This window comes from Littorina saxatilis, linkage group LG16, assembly GCF_037325665.1.
Source record: "Littorina saxatilis isolate snail1 linkage group LG16, US_GU_Lsax_2.0, whole genome shotgun sequence".
Lineage (NCBI taxonomy): Eukaryota > Metazoa > Mollusca > Gastropoda > Littorinimorpha > Littorinidae > Littorina > Littorina saxatilis.
The window spans coordinates 33,195,212-33,216,705 of record NC_090260.1 but is presented as its reverse complement, the minus strand read 5'-3'; the positions used below and the strand labels follow the sequence as shown (position 1 = coordinate 33,216,705).

The 21,494-nt window shown below is 41.6% G+C and overlaps 1 protein-coding gene and 1 long non-coding RNA gene across 2 annotated transcripts; one reads left to right on the top strand and one right to left on the bottom strand.

The window, feature by feature from the left end:
- Positions 1–642: 642 nt before the first annotated feature.
- LOC138950874 (uncharacterized) lies at positions 643–6,043 on the bottom strand. The gene is made up of 3 exons (XM_070322585.1): positions 5,376–6,043; positions 4,826–5,014; positions 643–3,891 (listed from the first exon to the last, which is right to left on the bottom strand). The coding sequence occupies exons 1-3, from the start codon at positions 5,945–5,947 to the stop codon at positions 2,106–2,108; spliced, it is 2,547 nt and encodes an 848-aa protein (XP_070178686.1). The 5' UTR covers positions 5,948–6,043; the 3' UTR covers positions 643–2,105.
- Positions 6,044–11,307: 5,264 nt separating this feature from the next.
- On the top strand, positions 11,308–16,313 carry LOC138950873 (uncharacterized). Its single transcript, XR_011450842.1, has 3 exons — positions 11,308–12,306; positions 14,177–14,317; positions 16,184–16,313. It is a non-coding gene; the product is annotated as an uncharacterized lncRNA (long non-coding RNA).
- The last annotated feature ends 5,181 nt before the right edge of the window (positions 16,314–21,494 follow it).

Below are 21,494 nucleotides of genomic sequence, written 5' to 3'. Positions count from 1 at the left end.
CGCACTTCACTCATGTCTCTCTGTCCTCTTTCCGTCCATCCATCCATCCATCCATCCATCCATCCATCCAGCCATCCATCCATCCATCCTTCTATCCATCTCGTGTCCCTCTGTCCTCCATCCATCTAATCAACCGTCTGACTGTCCAACCATTCATCCGTCATCCATCTATTCATCACTCCATCTATCCCTTCACATGCCCTTTCACACGCAAATCTGCAAGCAGTTATATGCATAATCGTTGCATCTCTGATACATAGCATCACATTAACGTTTTCAAAAAAGACAAAACTGTATTACTGTTTTTTAAGCAATGGACAGAAAGCAGCAAAAATAGCATACACATAAAACAAGCTCGTGCAATATCTCATATTCACTGTCCCCACTCACTGCGTATTTTAAACGCGTTCATGATGAAGGTTGCAAGGTTGCAAAATATTACAACCGCCCATCAAGCTTTAAACTGGCGCTACTTCTAGCGACACCAAACAGAGAGAGAGAGAGAGAGAGAGAGAGAGAGAGAGAGAGAGAGAGAGAGAGAGAGAGAGAGAGAGAGAGAGAGAGAGAGAGAGAGAGAGAGTGAGAGAGAGAGAGAGAGAGTGAGAGAGAGTTTCATATGTATATATATATTGAAAAACAAAATGAAGTTCTGTTTATTTTTTATTCACTGCTTAGTTGTGCTTACAATGAATAGTAATTTTAGTATATTTTTACAAATTTAGTGACATGGACCTAGAGGCATTGCATGCCTAGTCACGACTAAGGAAAGGCACAGCAATGCTGATCAGATTTATCATTTTGTGACCAATCGGCTCTGCTATGTGTTCCTTTGTCTGGACTGGTACCGTAGCGACACCCAAGCCAATGCAACTCTGTCCATTTTGTTTTTTTTGTTTCAAGATTTGTTCAGTTGACGTAATATGCTGATGAACATGCAGACCACAACAATAAAGTTTCACATTATACATATTTTCGTTTTGTTTTACTTTTAGTCTAATGTACAACTACCATTCACATAATGCTGACCTGTGTTCATCAATTGTCAACAATAACATTTTCTTTCGGGTTGCCATACCCGGCGCTTGAATGGGCTTTCTTTAATACTTTTTTTTTCGTAGCTGCTCGCCATTAGTAAACCCAGAATGTACAACTTGGTTAAGGCGGACAATTACGAAAGAAGATGAAGAAAGAACGCGCTTTCAAAGGCTAAACACGGCACAACAAAAAGCTGGCTACATTTACCAAAGTCTCTAAAACGCAACATATAATATATAAAGTATAATGTGCATGGGGAAAATAAATCTTAATCCTTTGTCTTAGCCCTGCGCCACAATTCTCAGCATAAAGGGATGTCCACACTGAATCGAGTGAACATGTTGAAAATTGACAATTTTGTAGAGGTCAAGGTCAGAGTTCAAGGGGTGAGGTGACCACCCAAAACAGTTTCCCTGTAAACTCAAAATTGAAGTTTTGATAAATATCGCAGGTAGCATGTCGCATAAAAACACGAGGAAAGTTGTAGTGTAAGAAAAAGCGGACAGGTAACAGTTAAAAGCTGGAATTGGAAATATCTGGAATATGTACAAGATGAATTTCAACACTTCAACAAAATTAAAAATAATAACAATAAATCATGCAAGGAATAATGGCGGTAAACTGCTATCAGCCCCAATTAGCATTCCGTGTGCAGGCCATTGCACAGTATAGTACTACTACTAGTAGTATTGGGACAATGAGACCAAAATTCTAGTTTTGATAAAAAAAATATCAATTCAAATTTAATATTAGTTTTCAAATTCATCAAAATGTACAGCTCTCTATAGTCGGCTAGAATTTAAGCAATGAGTAACAAACATCAAACTGCGTCTCTCTCTCGACAAACGGACAAAAATCATTGTTTTTAACCAAAGAACAAACTTGATGATGGCATTGAAGGTCATTGTCTTGGCACTGTGAAAAAATTACAGCAATACATGCACCCAGCTGTGGTAGAAACTGTGACCTAAAGTATTATTGTGCTTAGTGTGAAGCTGGTCTTGTTTCAACTTTTTAAGCAAAAACAAATTGACATTTTTTTACTTTTCAGTTTCTTTGACCTTGTGTGTCTACTGTGTCACTCCAAATAGATGTGGTTCAACCGAGACGTAATGCTCTAAATCAGCAATGTATCCAACATAGAGCATGGTACCAGCAGATGCAGGAGCATGAATCACAATACTTCTTGGCTGAGTAACCACTGTTATTGACAGTCCCAGTACTCGACTTGTGCCCTCCACAGCAAGTGCATCAGCGCTTGTTCCATTTTTACGGAGATCTGTTACATATTGATCAAAAGATTTACCCACAATAAACAATCCAACAACAACTTGCTCGGCATGGCTCATGTTATCTAAATAGTCACAAACCAGCTTTCTAATGGAGCCTGCAGAGGAATTTCCCTGTCCAGTCCTAGTGAGCTGATTGCTTATTGCATGAAAAAAGCAATTTCCATCACTTGGTGTCTCCCCACGTAGTCTGAAATTCTGTGACTGAAGAAATGTAGCAAACTGTTGCATAGACGATTGAACATGGTCAATATGTTTTTGATGCGAAGCAATACTGGCAGAAATTGTCATGTCTATCACATTCACAGGGTTACAAAATGCCGAGTTGTCCATCACATTCACTCGGTCAGAGATTGTTGTGGAAGAAGATACTATTCTGTCAGACATTACATCCATTGGGACAGCGTCTACTGTGTCAGAAGAGACCATCTTTGTCCCAGTGGATGTGGTGTCTGACCTAGTTGTCTCTTCCGACTCAACAGTTTCAGTCTCAGTGGATGTGGTGTCTGTCTCTTCTGACTCAACAGTCTCTGTTCCAGTGGATGTCGTGTCTAATATAACGTGAGAAGACACAATTGTGTTGGACACTACATCCATTGCGACAGAGACTGGTGTGCGAGACAAAACATGTGCTTTCCATGTGTGGAAAAAAGTTGGGTAGAACTGCTTGAGTTTCATCCTTGATGCTTCCCACCATTCCTCATCAAAGTCGATGGGCACAACCTCAACACCTTTCCTTGTGTACACCACCAGCACACCTGACTTCAGTCCAGTTACAGCCATTTGACATTGAAGTTGACAGAAGTATGCATGGTCCCTTTTCACTCTATACTTGTCATTATCGAGAACACAAAAGTCAGACAATTTCATTGCCAGACGTGGGTGCATGTTCTGTTTTGAATACAGGCATTTAATTTCAACAACAAACTTCCCACAATGACTGCAATCAACGACTGCATCAGGGCTACCGGCTAAGAATGAATCCGTTTCGGACACAACTAACCCAGGAACACGAACAGAGCATTTTCTGTGTTTGTACCGATGAAGCTTAGTAAAGAGGGTCAGAGCTCTGTGCTCTTGCGTTCGCCCAAATTTCACTGCTGCTGGCAAATTGCCGTTGTCCAGACTAGATGGACTAACAAGTCGTTCTGCTGTATTTGCGTAGTTAGTTGAACTGAGAACTTTCTTTATAACAGATGCTGTAATGAGCCCACTTCTCATTGTAAACCAGTTCTCATTTTGGTGTTGGCCTGTTGTGTCTTCCTCTATTTGTTGTCTTTCGCAAGAGGAGTACAACAGACTGTCAAGAAATTTGGTACTGCAGTCACAGTCAGCACACTCACAGTGATGGTCTCTCAAGAATGTAGCCAGGCGAACCGATGGTGAGTCAGTTCTGAGAGGGGGTGGTGCTGGGGCAGATGGCGTCTGACGCGGCTCCCAAACATCCAAAAAGCATGAGGAGGGATGGAGCTCTTTCAGGCCTTCGAAAAAAGTAGACACCTGTGGTAGCTGTACTGTGCTAGGAATAGGCTTGTAGTTTTCCTCTGATGGCCGAAGCTCCTTTGGCCTGAAATAAACAAGACAGAAAACCAACCTTGTTGTGAATCTATGAAGACCACGTCGCTGAACCTCCATGTTTCAGAGTTATTTTGATCACACAAAGTGAACACACAGACACAAACATGCACAGTTTCCTCAAAATCTGTGAACAATTGGAATATAAAGTTTGGTTTTCTTCTTGAAAAGTATGTAATTAAATTCAATAGAGGCCTATCCCTGTTATGCAATTTCGTATGCATTAAAATTAGTCAATGTTTAGTAACTTCAGATTGAGGAATGAAAACCACATTCAATGCAATACTGTAATGGGTCTTTCTGTTCAATCATGCGTTCATCATTTCATGGTCAATTTCACTGTCACGTCACTGGAAGGACAAACACAGGGGAAGATAAGTCATGCATAAAATGTGTTTGTGTATAAATTATTCAGCACTTAGCATGTAAGAGTGAACTCAACATTTTTATGTCACGATTATCAATGTTGACATGAATATTTACCGATTCCATGAAAGGAAAAATTCTGCCCAAGTAAGCCTTTAAAGGGAGGGCAACTCTTTGCCGACTGCGAATTCCATTCGCAAACTATGGTCGCACTCGCAGCTCAGTTTGATACTAGCTTAACGGTGTATGCAAAATCAAAAAGAAAAGTTTGAGAATGAAAATGTTTAATATTTTGGTTGTTACTTTACTCCATGAGGCATAATTGTGTAGATTTTACAGATATATTTTAAGAGGTCAAAATCAGGTTACACGCCTTTACTTTCTTTAGAGGACCAAGCCCACATGCTTTAGTCATTGCTAATAAACGTAGTCAACTAAAAACTACAAAGCAAATAATCTTCAGACTTATCTATTTGTGGCTGAAAAATAGCTCAGTCAACATAGCAATTTTTGTACCCAAATTATATAAAATGAATTTAGGAAATAATATTCTGACTTACTGAGCATCCTGTCCTATTGTCGCTTGGTTCTGGCATGTCTCCACATCAGTGATGAGCATGGCATTGTCGTCTATGTTGGAGCGACGAACCCATTGACAAGCTCCCGATGTCACGCTGACTTGTTTATCCTCCACAAAGTTGATGACTTCATATAGTGATGCCAAAATGTGACGACAGCATCCATCCATGCTGTCAACAAAACACACAGAAAAGCAACTTAAACAAAAATTACTCACAAAGAAAGATCAGGACCACACACTTTTTTTGTGCACATTTCATATCAGTGAGACATAAGCTTTCAAATGATACCAAAAAAGAAAACAAATTTGCCTAATGGTGAATTCACATTCCCAGGGGCTAATGATCATTTATATCCCTGATCTTCCACAATGGATGGCCAGTGGGTCAACATCCCCTGCTCATCACCCCCCCCCCCCCCCCCCCCCCCATCATCTGGATCTACCAATTAATGTTTTGTTATACCCTGGCCTTGCCATTCGAGCTTATTCATTATTACATTCAAGTATCAATAAATCATAGTCACACTTACCCTCCTTTACATGAACAAAAAGCCGAGAAAATTCTGCTTCTGTTGTCGGTCCCTACATCAGTGATGATAGCCCAGGTATAATAAAACGCCTTTCCACTCACTGGGTCTTTATCACGTGTTCTGGGCTTGACTGCTGCTTTGAGAGCGAAATATCCCTGAACGTTCGGTATCTGAACAGTTTCCACACGTGTCACGTAGCCGTCTTGCATGAGTGAAAATGCTTCTGAGCGGCGGTAGTCCCTAATAGAGGTCAGAGGTACGTTCTTTGACAGTAAGTATGAACAAATGTCAAACACAGAAAAAGCAGGCAGGATACTCAGGTTATCGCTTCCATCTATCAGTCCGGGGTTTGTCAGAGTTACGCTTCCATCAACAAGCTTTGATCCAATCACTTCTTCGCGGTCTTCGATGTAGCCATCTGGATCAGTTTGAAGTCCAACTTCCTTTGCTAGCCTACACAATTCTTCTAACTCATGTTTCTTGCTGGTTCCGAAACAAACACCCCTGTCTCTCAGGTACTTTTGAAGGTCGCTAACCAAAGGCTTGCCACACTTAGAAGACAAATCCGCCATTTTTCATGGAAGTTTGTTGCAGGTTTCAAGGGAAGTCACTCTGCCAGACCTTCTGCAAGGAAGAGTTGTCGGACTTGTCCTTTTTAGGAATGAAGCCTATTGAAATTTAACGGTTTTTAACTGCCAAAATTATGTTTTTCTTCTGGAAAAGTATGGAGTGAAAATAAGTTGGGGACAACAAACCTACCTTTAAAATTTCATAAGAATCAGTGAAGAAATAGGATTTAACGATTTTTTAACAGCCTTGACACTGTCACTGAACATTTGATAAATCATTGGTGATGTCATCATAACCCAGTCGTTGTAGTTGTCGTCGTAGTTGTTGGTGTTGTTGTTGTCATGTTCGTTATCGTGATTGTTGTTGTTCTCGTGTTGTTGTTTTTGTTGTTGTTGTCGTCGTCGTCGTCGATGTCATTTGTTGTTGTTGTTGTTATCGTCGTCGTCGTCGTCGTCATCGTCGTCGTTGTCAGAGGTTATTTCTAAAGATTTCATTGATAGTCTTTGTTCTCGTCACCAAGACTTGCTAAGAACAAGCTTGGAACAGCAAGAGTTCCAAGAACAAGATTAGAACAACTCATTACATCATTACCAGTACGTCATTTGTATTTAGAACACACTTTAGAAAAAAACTCTTCAGCTACAAACCAGTCACCCTCACATGTCGGAGGTGTTTGTCTAAACCACTTACTGAAATGTTTTGAGGTTTAATGACCATACACATGTTGAACCGGTGAGTGTCTTCCGCTGCTTAATTCGCAAATAACTATTTTATTAAAGTCCGCTTGAAACGCTCAAAGATGAAATTCCATGTTAAAAAGTGACAAAAGTTTCACATTTTCCCGTTGTAACAGCTTCCGATGATATTATATGAAAATTCTGATCCTCTGAGAGGATTCCCCGAAACAAAATCAGTTTGTACGCCTAATTTTAATAGAATTGTCCAAACAGTGTCGCTAATATTGTGCTAAAAGATGAATTCTAGAACAATGTTCACAGACAGACACCACTTGGCAAAAAAATTTTCAGTGCTGGGAGATGAAAAAAAAAACTACCTCGCTACGCGCGGGCTTCGCCCGCGCTCCGCTTGGATAATCAAGGCCTGCTGTTACGTCTATGCCAGGCTCCCGTGCCGCAAAGATCAAACATGAAACTGACAGGTGCACAAACTTATTTACATTTTGACTCTTTCTCTTTCGGGCGGGGAAATAGCTCAGTTTTGGCTAATGGCGTTGGTTCGATCCATACGTTCGGCGAGGGTTTTATTCCCCAATATTGCCAATATCCAAAACAACATATTAACAAGTTTATTATGTCACATTTTAACGAAAATGCTTTATTTCACCCAAATCAGTCGGAGTTCAGAACTCATCATTCATGCCACACAGCACTTGTTTCTCTAGTTGATCAGTGGTTGAGCAAGATTAACGAAGATAAATTATGTGCTGCTCTCTTCGTTGACTTTGCTAAAGCATTTGATGTGATTCATCATGACCTACTTCTTAGGAAACTCGCACTATACGGCCTTAGAAATAATACAATATCGTTAATCAAGTCTTTTCTTTCTGATCGAGTACAAGCTGTGTGCGCCAACGGCTCTATGCCTAGCATGCAGTCGGTAGGTTACGGCATTCCTCAGGGATCTGTACTCGGCCCTCTTCTCTTCACCATTTACATTAATGACCTTCCCCTACACATAAGCAGTAACTGTGAACTCTTCGCTGATGATACCACTATTCACACTTCCCACTCAAATATGAAGGCATTGTCAAAACAACTTCAAGAAAGTGTTAACGAGCTTTTAGCGTGGACCGAATTAAACCACATGGCTGTTAATCCAGACAAAAGAAAAAGCATGCTTATTACCACCAGACAAAAACGCCAAAAGTTAAAATCTAAACTTCCACCTTTAACGATTGATAATCACATTGTTGAAGAAGTTAATAAACACAAAGTTCTAAGTGTTATTCTTGATAACGATTTATCGTGGACTGATCACGTTACAGGAGTATGTAAAGTACTTTCCAAGAGGCTTTACTTGTTGTCCAGAATAAAACACTTCTTGAACAGGTATGACGGGCAACTTTTCTTTAACGCTCACATTCAATCAATGATTGATTATGCATCAACACTATGGGATTGTGCGAGTGCAAAAACTCTGAAACCTTTATTTAGTTTACATAAAAGAGCAATCAAAGTTATTCTATTACAAGTCTCGGTTTCCAACGAAGACTATAAACTTTTAAACATCCTTCCTCCTAAATCAAGACTCATGTACAATAAAGGCGTTTTGATGCATAAACTCATAATTGGAAGAGCGCCTGCACCTCTTTCTTCTCAATTCACTTCCCACAATTTAAGAGACCCAACAAAAATGTATGCTCCTCGGCCTCGTATAGATCTTTTTAAGTCTAGCCTACTCTTTTCGGGGACTAATCTTTGGAATTCGCTTCCAAGCGGTCTCAGACATTCCGTCAATGCCAAGACTTTTAAAGACATATATTTCTCATTCCTTATACATGGCACATTTCGTTCTCACTTAGCCTGAACATGTTTATATTGTTGATGCCTTATTTTTTACCTTTTACACGTTTCAGTAGATACATGTACCTAATTAATTTCATAACATGACTTATGTAACGATGCTACATTGTTATTATTTGCAACGTAGTTGTTCCATTGATTCCTCAGTTCACGGAATTGTTCTTCCCTCGAAGTTGCACACGCTTTTGCTTGATTGATACAGTTTTCATTATGCCTTTGACAATAATATGTCATGTTCGCTTGTATGTATATTTGTGTTTGTTTTTTTAGTCTGTTAATCGTTTGCTTGTTCATCGTTTGTTTTTATTACTTCTTTAATTGATATTCCAACATTTTTAAAACGTATTATCATTAGATTAAACCCTCCCATGGGCGAGGGTTGGATGTAAAAAAAGCACATGTTTGCTTATGGCACTACCCTCGTAAATACAGAATTTGTCATTGTCATTGTCATTCTCTCTCTCTCTCTCTCTCTCTCTCTCTCTCTCTCTCTCTCTCTCTCTCTCTCTCTCTCTCTCTCTCTCTCTCTCTCTCTCTCTCTCTCTCTCTTACCCAAACTCACACACACACAGACACACACACAGATACACACACACATACACACACAGACACTCACTCACACACACACACACACACACACACACACACACACACACACACACACACACACACACACACACACACACACACACACACACACACAGCGTGAGTGTCACATGTTTTAATCTCATCGATAATCACTTAAAGATACTCTCCTACGCGTGTAAACGATCGCATACACCATGACATATCTCTCCAGGACTGTACTTGGGATAGGACATCCTTCTTCTTGGTCAAATACCAAAAATCAAACGGTGTTCTGCTCGCTCTGCACAGCTGAGTTGTCTGTAGAATTCATTTTGCAGATCCTGGAAAAAAAACATCACTCTGTCCTGTAAGGTTATAAATATTGCGCACATTATATGTCAAGTTTCGAAATTCAGCAATACCTTACCAAATAAAAACGAACACGCTCCTTTTGTAGAGTCTTTTGTAAACTTGAAGAAAATATTGTTGAGTTTTGATATGTTTCAAAGTGGAAGGATGCTATTATACTCTGTATATAGGGAAGGGCCCCTAATATGGACCACTTTTTGTTTATTGCTGATAACTAGCTTGTTTTCTTGCGAAGAAGTTTCATTTTGTGGTTGGTAGTCCTTCTCTCTTAGTTTAACCGTTAGGCCTAATTAGAGTGAAATAGCTTTAATAGACCTCCAGCAAAAATTAAATACAGAAAAAATCACAAATGGTCCATATTAGGAGCCTGGGCGCCCAATATGGACCAGTGGAGCGGCCTTCACGAATCACTGTAAAAAGCCCCCTATATTTCAAAATCACATGATACAACTTAATGTGCAAGTCAGACTAATTCAAATATGCTTTAGATTTAGCTGTTTCGGGTTGATGAGAGCATTATTTGAAGCACACCAGGAAACTGAAGAAGCTTATCAAAAACAGAGTGAAAATAAGTGAAATTATCAACTTCCACAAAAAAAAGAATATTTGTTATATTTTTTTGAAATCTCGAGGGCTAGTTATAGGTTATTTTTAGCAAGCTTCTTAATGAATTAATCCAAATTGCCTTTAGTGTTTATTTTCTTCGATTTATTGAAGGTGGTCCATATTAGGGGACTCACACATACTTTGAGGTTTTGCTATTATCTTTTGTTTGCAGTAGAAACTCGGGGTACACACTATTAAAATGTAACAAATACTGTCTTAGCTGTCATATATAGCCATTTTTGTGGTATGAAAGCTTTGGCTGTGGACAGAAACGAGTCCGTTTTAGGCGGCAAATTTAGAGTGAACGCTGCCAAAAGTGCAAAAAAGCGAAAAGGCCGCCGGTTTTGAGGTTTGTGTTTCTGCAACTGTTTTGACATGTGCAACTTATCCAGAGAGGGTGAATAAAGCGAATGAAATTGTTTTGAGCGCTCTAGCGCCGTTAGTTTGTCAGAGCAGGAGGTGGTCCATATTAGGAGCCAGTCCATATTAGGAGCCTTTCCCCTATATCGGCACGGTTGGCCTAGTTGTAAGGCGTCCGCCCCGTGATCGGGAGGTCGTGGGTTCGAACCCCGGCCGGGTCATACCTAAGACTTTAAAATTGGCAATGCTTGGCGTCTGGCATTATGGGGTTAGTGCAGGACTGGTTGGTCCGGTGTCAGAATAATGTGACTGGGTGAGACATGAAGCCTGTGCTGCGACTTCTGTCTTGTGTGTGGCGCACGTTATATGTCAAAGCAGCACCGCCCTGATATGGCCCTTCGTGGTCGGCTGGGCGTTAAGCAAACAAACAAAGAAACAATACTCTGTATAGGCCTCGGGGAGCTATGCTCATTTACAAATATTGACACAGACGAGATGGTAGTCATTTCTTACCCCGTGTAAAAGCCTAACGGATCCATGATGATTTACATGATAGACTGCAAAGTTAGGAGGTGATCCCTTAACCAATGTAAAAGCGTAACGATTCTATATGCATGATGATTTACATGACCTGATAGACTGCAAAGTTAGGAAGTGATCCCTTTTCCAATGTAAAAGCATTACGAATCTATTCATGGTAATATATAAGATAGACTAAATACTGGATGGAATCCCTCTCTTATGTCATGTTAAAGCCTAACACATCTATAACGATTTATCAGATGGACTAAATACGGGATAGAAGTTATCCCTTATCGCATGTGAAAGCCTAGCGGATCTCTATTGATTTACAGAATTGACTAAACTGGATGGAAGTAATTTCTTATCCCATGTAAAAACAGATCTGTAGTGTTTTACAAGATGTTTTAAACGAGGAGGACGGAACCTTTAAGGCCACATGACAAAAGGCCCAATCTGCTAACGAACCTAAGTCATACATTTTGTAATAAGATTAAATACCGCACCTTAGTGTTATAGCCACTGAACTAACAGATAACAGTGTGTCACAAGTTTACTTTATTTTTACACTCGCTACACGAATGTAGTTGTGCACCTATATGAGAGGCTGGGCGATAAGCCAACCCTAAGTTGTTTAATTAGTTAGTGAAGCTAGCAGGCAATTTTTCCTTTCGCTCAGGGAAAGCAGCAGTTCTGTGTTGGTGTTGACATCAACACTGAAGGGGAAAAAAAACTTTGAAAGAATCTTCACTTTTTTGTTTAAACAACGAGAATACGAAAGCAGAGCAACTTAATTACCGAGGAGAAGGACAATAGACGGTAACAGAAGAAGGAAAGGAGAAAAGAGGGAAGACAGAAAGAAAGAAAAAAGGCAATAGGGAAAGGAAGAAAAAAAAACAGAAAAGAAGAAAAATAGCAAGAAACAGAAAGCACAAGAACAAGAGAAGGTAGAAGAAGTAAAAGAACAAGAAAAACAGCAAGAAACAGAAAGCACAAGAACAAGAGAAGGTAGAAGAAGTAAAAGAACAACAAGAACAAAACTCCAAGGACTGAGAAAAGAAAACACAGAATAGAAAGAAAAAACCAATCAAGGAAAGAAAGAAACAAACAACCAACTATCGAGAAATTGAGAATCTGAAACAGAAGGTCAACAACCCAGAAGCAAACGAAAAGCAAAGACATTATGGCTGTATTTTCTCAAAGACCCCGTGGTTACAAAACGGGTGTGTTCCTGCTGTTTGTGTCGGTTGGCATGGCAATGTGGGGTGTCATCGCACCCGGCTGGGTAGTGTCGGATAGCTCCCTGGGTCTTACGTCATCGGTTTCCGGGGGACTATGGTTTTCCTGCCAGGATCATTTTTCCAACTGTGTCGGTAACGATTTCAGCCAATTCGATGGTGAGCTGATTTTAAAATTGTATTCCGACTGAACCCAGTTGTGCTTGTTTTATTTTTGTATTTAACCTTTTGCCAAGGGCAGACGGATTTTCCGACAGACAGGTGGGCACGTACACACGCGCGCTCGCGCACGCACGCAAACACACACAAACGGACCGACATACAGGCCAACAAACCGACCGACAGAAAAACACAGACACACGCACAGACACACAGACACAGACTCAAACTCAAAGACACACACACACACACACACACACACACAAACACACACACATACACACATACAAACACACTAAATGACGCACACACAAACACACACGCACACATACACACATACACACACATACAAACGCACACACAAACACACACACGCACACATACACACACAGACACATACACACACAGACACACACACACTCACACACACACACACACACACACACTCATACACGCGCGCATACGCATACACAACACACGCACCCACGCACACAAAAACATACGCACTCTGTTATATGCATGCATATGTACAAGCATACATATACACGCATACATATAAACATGCACATGTTCGATTTTGTGTGTCTGTGTGTGTGTGTGTGTGTGTTGTCATGTTGATTGTTCGGTTCAGAGAACGGAAGCATAGATAGATAGAGATGGAAGGAAGGAAAAGGTTTGATTAAGAATAATACAATAATTATAAAGTCTTTTTTTACCAATGGATTAATAAACTGATTAATTGTTGTATTCTTAAATGAGTAATTGATTAATTGTGTTTGATTGCTTGCTTGATTGATTCATTCATTAGTTGATTGATTATTTGATTGATTACTTGATTGATATATTATTTTGATTAATATATTGAATTATTGATTGATTGACTGATTAATTGATTGATTTATTGATTGATGAATGAATCGATTGATTATCACAACATTGATTAATTCGTTTTATTTCTTGTTTTATTAGTTCACGTGATCCTTCATTGACTGCATGATTGTTTTTAGTGTATTTTCTTTCCTTTTTACATTTAGTCAAGTTTTGACTAAATGTTTTAACATAGAGGGGGGAATCGAGACGAGGGTCGTGGTGTACATGTGTGTGTGTGTCTGTGTGTGTGTGTGTGTAGAGCGATTCAGAGTAAACTACAGGACCGATCTTTATGAAATTTTTCATGAGAGTTCCTGTGTATAATATCCCCAGACGTTTTTTTAAATTTTTCGATAAATGTCTTTGATGGTGTCATATCCGGCATTTTGTAAAAGTTGAGGCGGCACTGTCACACCCTCATTTTTCAATAAAATTGATTGAAATTTTGGCCAAGCAATCTTCGACGAAGGCCGGACTTTGGTAGTGCATTTCAACTTGGAGACTTCAAAATAAATTAAAAATCTGAAAATTGTAATTAAATTTTTTTTTATAAAACGATCCAAAATTACGTTTATCGTATTCTTCATCATTTTCTAATTCCAAAAACATATAAATATGTTATATTCGGATTAAAAACAAGCTCTGAAAATTAAAAATATAAAAATTATGATTAAAATTAAATTTCTGAAATCGATTTAAAAACAATTTCATCTTATTCCTTGTCGGTTCCTGATTCCAAAAACATATAGATATGATATGGTTGGATTAAAAACACGTTCAGAGAGTTAAAAAGAATAGAGATATAGAAAAGCGTGCTATCCTCCTAAGCGCAACCGCTACCGCGCTTTTCTGGATTGTTAATTTAGTGGACAGACGATGCAACGAGTGTACGGTCTAGCGAAAAAAATGCAATGCGTTCAGTTTCATTCTGTGATTTCGACTGAGCTTGACTAAATGTTGTATTTTCGCCTTACGCGACTTGTTTTCTTTTTCACCACAGCATCCTCTTACGCTACACTTATACTCAGCCCTGTTGGATTGGCGCTGCTGCTCTGTTCCTGTTGCCTTGTCGTGCGTACTAACTGGTGTGTGAGTGTCTTGTCCCACCGCCATACCGCCGACTACACAGCCATTACTGCTGGTAAGTATTCTTGACCATAGCAACAAGAAAGAAGTCGCGTGAAGCGATATTAAAACATTTAGTCAAGCTGTCAGCATCAAAGTAACAGATCAACACCAAAAAAACAGTCATCGCCGAGACTACATTCAGATAGTCTCAGTTAAACTTCCTCGAAGACCGAGACGGGGCACGCGTCTCCGCGAAGCATGCGAACATTATACTCGACCTATTGTCTTTATTTCTGAGCGCGTTTTTCAAGTAAACATAACATATCTATATTATTTTTGAATTCAGGAAATAACGAGGAATACAATGCAATGATGTTTTAATCTGTAAGTGAAAAATCGTTTTTAATTACAACTTTAATGAGCAAACTAATTAACTAATTTTTAAGCTTCTGAGTTGAAATGCAATACCAAAGTCAAGACTGAGTCAAACATTGCTTGACCAAAATTTCAATCAATTTGGTTTCAAATTAGGGCGTGACAGTGCCGCCTCAACAATCACAAAAAGCCGGATATGACATCTTCAAAGACATTTATCGAACAAATCCTGGGGATATCATACCCAGGAACTCTCATGTCAAGTTTTGTGAAGATCAGTCCAGTAGTTTTGTCTGAATCGCTCTACCCATACACACACACACACACACACACACACACAAACACACACACACACACACACACACACACACACACACACACACAACACACACACACACACACCACGACCCTCGTCTCGATTCCTCGTCTATGTTAAAACATTTAGTCAAAACTTATAAATAAAACAAAAACACATACGCACTCACACACACGGATACACACACGCACAGACACACACGTATAGGCACACACAGACACGGACATAGACACAGACACAAATACAGACACTAACACAGACACAGTGACACAGACACAGTCACACACAGACACAGACATACACAAACACACACACACACACACACACACACACACACGAGTATCTCTCTCTCTTTCTCAATCTCTCTAAAGCCCTATTTCTCTTTAACTTTAGCCGGGTAGTCATGGGGCGAAATGACTTTGGTCACTTTGGGCGAAATTGCAAGGCTGGGGCGAAGGGGTAAAAACTTAGGGGCGAAAGGGTAACAACTTTGGGGCGATGGGGTACCATTTCAGTGGGGCGAAATGTTGGGGCGAAGGGAAAATGGGGCGAAGTTTGTTTGTTTGTTTGTTTGTTCGTTCATGGGCTGAAACTCCCACGGCTTTTACGTGTATGACCGTTTTTACCCCGCCATTTAGGCAGCCATACGCCGCTTTCGGAGGAAGCATGCTGGGTATTTTCGTGTTTCTATAACCCACCGAACTCTGACATGGATTACAGGATCTTTTTCGTGCGCACTTGGTCTTGTGCTTGCGTGTACACACGGGGGGTGTTCGGACACCGAGGAGAGTCTGCACACAAACTTGACTCTGAGAAATAAATCTCTCGCCGAAACGTGGGGACGAACTCACGCTGACAGCGGCCAACTGGATACAAATCCAGCGCGCTACCGACTGAGCTACATCCCCGCCCCTGGGGCGAAGTGAATGTGAATGTGAACCTCCTAGCCTAGCCTAAACAAAAAAGTCACGTCTTATCTCATCGCATTTTATCTAATCTTAATGTGGCATTGCTACCTACGATTTTGAAAAAAATCTCTTTTTTACATTCCTTAATGTTTTTGATTCGTTTTGATGCAGAAGTGCCTCAATTTTGTCATACAGTTTGATGTTTTTGTCCAAGTGCCATACTTTTTGAGATATTTAGTATTTGAGCTCAGAATCTACGATTGTGTCCAAAATGTCACAAGAAATGCGACTGAACTATGCTTAGTGCACACATGAAATAATATTTACCTCTCTCGTGCAGGGCTTTGTCTGTTCATCGCCTGTATGGTGTACCTGGGAGACACAGTACGGTTCGTCGTGGATTTTCCCGGCATCCATTTCGGCCCTTCGTTCTTTCTCACTCTTGCTGCAGCGGTTGCTTCTGGTACGGCCGGCATCGTCCTGTCTATCTACAACAAACCCGCTAACTATTCTTACATCACTCCGACTTTCGCGGTGGGTCCTACACACACTATGCCGACAGCACCTCAAACGACGTATACGGTGCAGGGTCAAACTGGGTACCAGGTGCAACCCGGCCACCAGAATGTTTATTATTACGGTACGGCCGGTGAAGTAGGTTACGCCTCCTACCAGAATCAGGCATCGTATCCTCATACTGCGGTGAAAGGTTATTGAGAGGTGGTCACTTAGGCAGATTTGACAGATGTATGCTTTAATTCAAGGTCGAACCATATTCTGATCTGAGTATCTTTCATTATGCTGCAATTTAGATTGTTTTTAATTAACCTTCACCGTACTTCGTGGGTCGTGGACGACCCAGAGCCTCACACAATCGTTTTTTGTTCTCTTTTTTCTCTGGAGTTTTTGATTAAGACTTCATTTAATCTCCAATCACCATACGACCGTCCCATTGCCCAAGTTTTAAAAGATTATCTTTGTAAACAAACGAATAAACGATGACGTAATTTGAACTACACAGTCCGGATGATGAGGGTCGAGAACAATCCATATGGAATTAGGTAAGGGATTCGAAAGAGGTGATGAAGGGTTGGAAAATATGTAAAGATTTTGTTTATAAGAAAATACATGTTGCCATCATTTTGAATGCAGAAAATGTATTTTTGGGTTATTTTAGGGAAAGTTTGAAAAATGATTATATTTATTTTGTAAATTATTGTATTTTAATTACCAAAATGACCATTGGAAAATTTAAATATGGGAACAAGTTAGATTTGGGTGTATTAATGGAAACTGAGCTGAACATTAGGAATGAATTTATGTTGTGTTTATTTTTATTTATTTATTTATAGAAAAAAGAAAAGATAAGGGATTCGAGGCTGTTTATCCTTTTTCGGATGGCGTGGGTAGTGTACGACCCATACTCTGCAAAGAGGCGGCAACACGTTTATTCCTATTCGGATGGCGTGGGTCTTGTACGACCCATACTTTTTACGTTGAATCCTTCTTGTGTAGTCCAAAGCGTGATCCGGTGAAGATTAGATACGTACATAGTATACTGCGAAGCACACAGAGCACGGAACAAATACATGATTTGCGCTGTGTTTTACTTCAAAGTGTGGGGGGATCTTCCCACACTTTGAAGTAACTTACTTCAAAGCGTGGGACTTTTGCATCGCCTGTTTGAGCCTGATGATTTTGTCAAAAAAAATGGCAAAGTCTTTTGGATGAGTGAACAGAAAAAGTGAGCGAGCCAAGAAACATAGTGATGTTTGTTATCAGGCTTTAAGCAATGTCCCATTGTTGAGTGTGACGAAAACTCGTGGTGACGATTTTAAAACATGTTGGGTCATGCGGAGACTATCTGGGAACAATTGGGCTAATTCGGCACGATTTTACAAGCATGGGCTCACTGTAAAAAGCGCCCCCTACGACATTTCTCCACAAAATGTCCCCACTGTCACAAGTTCCCGCCAAATGTCCGCAACTGCGATAATTTCCCGCCAAATATTCCAACTGCGACAACTCCCCGCCAGATGTCCCAGCTACGATAATTCCCACCAAAATGTCCCCACTACGACATTTCCCCGCAAAATGGCCTCCACTGCGACAATTCCCCGCCAAACAGCCCATCTACGACGATTCGTCACCAAATGTCCCCACTACGACAATTCCCCGCCCAGTGTTCCCCACTGCGACAATTCCTCGCCAAATGTCCCCACTACGACAATTCCCCGCATAGTGTCCCCCACTGCGACAATTCCCCGCCAAATGTCCCCATTACGCCAAACTCCCTGGAAAATGTCCCCACTGCGACAATTCCCCGCCAAACGGCCCCACTACGACAATTCCCCGCCAAATGTCCCCATTACGCCAATTCTCCCTGGAAAAGGTCCCTACTACGACAATTCCCCGCCAAACTGACCCACTACGACAATTCCCCGCCTAATGTCCCCCAATGCGACAATTCCCCGCCAAATGTCCCCACTACGACAATTCCCCGCCTAGTGTCCCCCACTGCGACAATTCCCCACCAAATGTTCCCACTACGCCAATTCTCCCTGGAAAATGTCCCCACTGCGACAATTCCCCGCCAAACGGCCCCACTACGACAATTCCCCGCCAAATGTCCCCATTACGCCATTTCTCCCTGGAAAATGTCCCCACTGCGACAATTCCCCGCCAAACTGACCCACTGTGACAATTCCCCGCCTAGTGTCCCCCAATGTGACAATTCCCCCCCAAATGTCCCCACTACGACAATTCCCTGCATAGTGTCCCCCACTGCGACAAATCCCCGCCAAAGTTCCCCACTACGCCAATTCTCCCTGGAAAATGTCCACACTGCGACAATTTCCCGCCTAGTGTCCTCCACTGCGACAATTCCTCGTCTAGTGACCCCTACTGCGACAATTCCCCGCCAAATGTCCCCACTACAACAGTTCCCCGCCTAGTGTCCCCCACTGCGGCAATTACCCGCCAAATTTCCCCACTACGCCAATTCTCCCTGGAAAATGTCCCCACTGCGACAATTCCCCGCCAAACGGCCCCACTACGACAATTCCCTGCCAAATGTCCCCACTACAACAGTTCCCCGCCTAGTGTCCCCCACTGCGGCAATTCCCCGCCAAATTTACCCACTACGCCAATTCTCCCTGGAAAATGTCCCCACTGCGACAATTCCCCGCCAAACGGCCCCACTACGACAATTCCCCGCCAAATGTCCCCACTACAACAACACCCCATCAAATGTTCCCCATTGCGGCAATTCCCCGCCAAATTTCCCCACTACGCCAATTCTCCCTGGAAAATGTCCCCACTACGACAATTCCCCGCCAAGTGTCCCCCACTGCGACAATTCCCCGTCAAATGTCCACACTAAGACAATTCTCCCTCCATTTTCCAGGGCGAGTGGCAACATTTCGCGGGGAATTGTCGCAGTTGGGATATTCGGCGGGGAATTATCGCAGTTGGTATATTTGGAGAAGAATAATTGCAGATGCAGACATTTGGCGGGAAATTGCGACAGTGGGGACATTTGGTGGGGGAGTTGTCGTAGTGGGGACATGTTCCAGGGAGCCCATGCTTGTAAAATCGTGCCGAATGAGCCCGAGTGTTCTCAGATAGTCTCCGCGTGACCCCACATGTTCTAAAATCGTCACCACGTGTTTTCGTCACACTCAACAATAGGTCATTGCTTTGGGTTGATAATAAACATCACTGTGTTTCTTGGCTCGCTCACTTTTTCTGTTCACTCATCCAAAAGACTTTGCCATTTTTTTGACAAAATCATCAGGCTCAAACAGGCGATGCAAAAGTCCCACGCTTTGAAGTAAGTTACTTCAAAGTGTGGGAAGATCCCCCCACACTTTGAAGTAAAAACTGAGTTTACTTCAAAGTGTGGGAAGATCCCCCCAAGTGTGGGATTACTTCAAAGTGTGGTGCAACAGTGCTATCCTTCTCAGCGCAACTACTACCCCGCTCTTCTTGTCAATTTCACTGCCTTTGGCTTTGCCACAAGCGGTGGACTGACGATGCTACGAGTATACGGTCTTGCTGAAAAATTGCAGTGCGTTCAGTTTCATTCTGTGAGTTAAGGCCCGTCCAGACACTCCCGGCCGACCCTGTCCACATTTGACTTATGCTCAAAACGGCCCCGTGGGGCGCACCGCGTCGTGCTATGATCGCGAAGCGTTATTTGCAGAAGAATAGCGCGTGTTCTAATTTCTATGACACAGACATAGAACGACGGAAATTTGACCATTCAGAGCAAACCAGAGCGATGACGTCAGCCGCTCGCGGCGCGGCTGTCGAATGCAACTGAACCTTCTTGTCAGGTGACCCGCTTGACTGATACCGCGTTGTGAAAAGAATCGTCGATGTGTGGCCACTCGGCAAATCCCGCGCGACGCACAAAACGGCCTGCGGCGCATAGAGCGTAAAACGGCGGCCAAGTCTGGACAGGGCTTTAGACAGCTTGACTAAATGTTGTATTTTCGCCTTACGCGACTTGTTTTGGACGTTGTTTTGTATTTCTTGTTGACAGTAATTGGACTCTTGTTTGTGAACGTTACTTAAGACGATAAACTGCGCATGCTTCGGAACTTTTATGTTTGTAAGGTTGTTTGTTTTCGTATAACTCAAAGCCCGAAAATACCAATGAAAAATTGGCATCAGAAGAGAGAGAAACAATAAAATCCAAACAAAACCCCGTCGTTGTTGTTGTTGTTGTTGTTGTTGTTGTTGTTGTTGTTGTTGTTGTTGTTGCTATAGTTGTGTTAGTTCTTCTTGCGTTTGTGTGTGTGTGTGTGTGTGTGTGTGTGTGTGTGTGTGTGTGTGTGTGCAGGTCTGCACATAAGTTGACCTGGGAGATCGGAAAAATCACCACACTTAACCCACCAGGCGGCCGCGGCCGGAATTCGAACCTATGTATTGATCGATTATAGTTACAATTCCTTTAAATCTTCTACAATTGAACGCACACACACATGCACTCTTTTTCAACCTTTTTCATATAACTCTAAGCCCGAAGATTCCAATGATAAATTGACATCACAAAAGAGAGATACAAACAAAACCCCGTTGTTGTTGTTGTTGTTGTTGTTGTTGTTGTTGTTGTTGTTGTTGTTGTTGTTGTTGTTGGGTTGTTTGTTGTTGTTGTTGTTGTTGTTGCTGTAGTTGTGTTAGTTCTTCTTGCGTGTTTGTGTGTGTGTGTGTTTGTGTGTGCGTGTTTGTGTGTGTATGTGTGTGTTTGTGTGTGTGTTTGTGCGTGTGTGTGTGTGTATTTGTGTTTGCGTATGTGTGTGCATGCGTGCGTGCGTGTCTATTAGTGCTTGTGTGCGAGCATGTGTGTATTTGTGAGTTATTTCTTCATAACTCAAAGATTATTTGAACCTCCCTTGAACAAACAGTGTAGCTTTACGTGTATGCCCGTTTTTACCCCGCCATTCAGGCAGCATACACCGATTTTAAGGGGAGGCATGCTGGGTATTTTCGTGTTTCTATAACCCACCGAACTCTGACATGGGTTAAAGGTCTTTTCTGTGCGCACTTGGTCATGTGCTTGCATCACACGAAGGGGGTTAAGTCACTAGCAGGTCTGCACATAAGTTGACCTGGGAGATCGGAAAAATCTCCACTCTTAACCCACC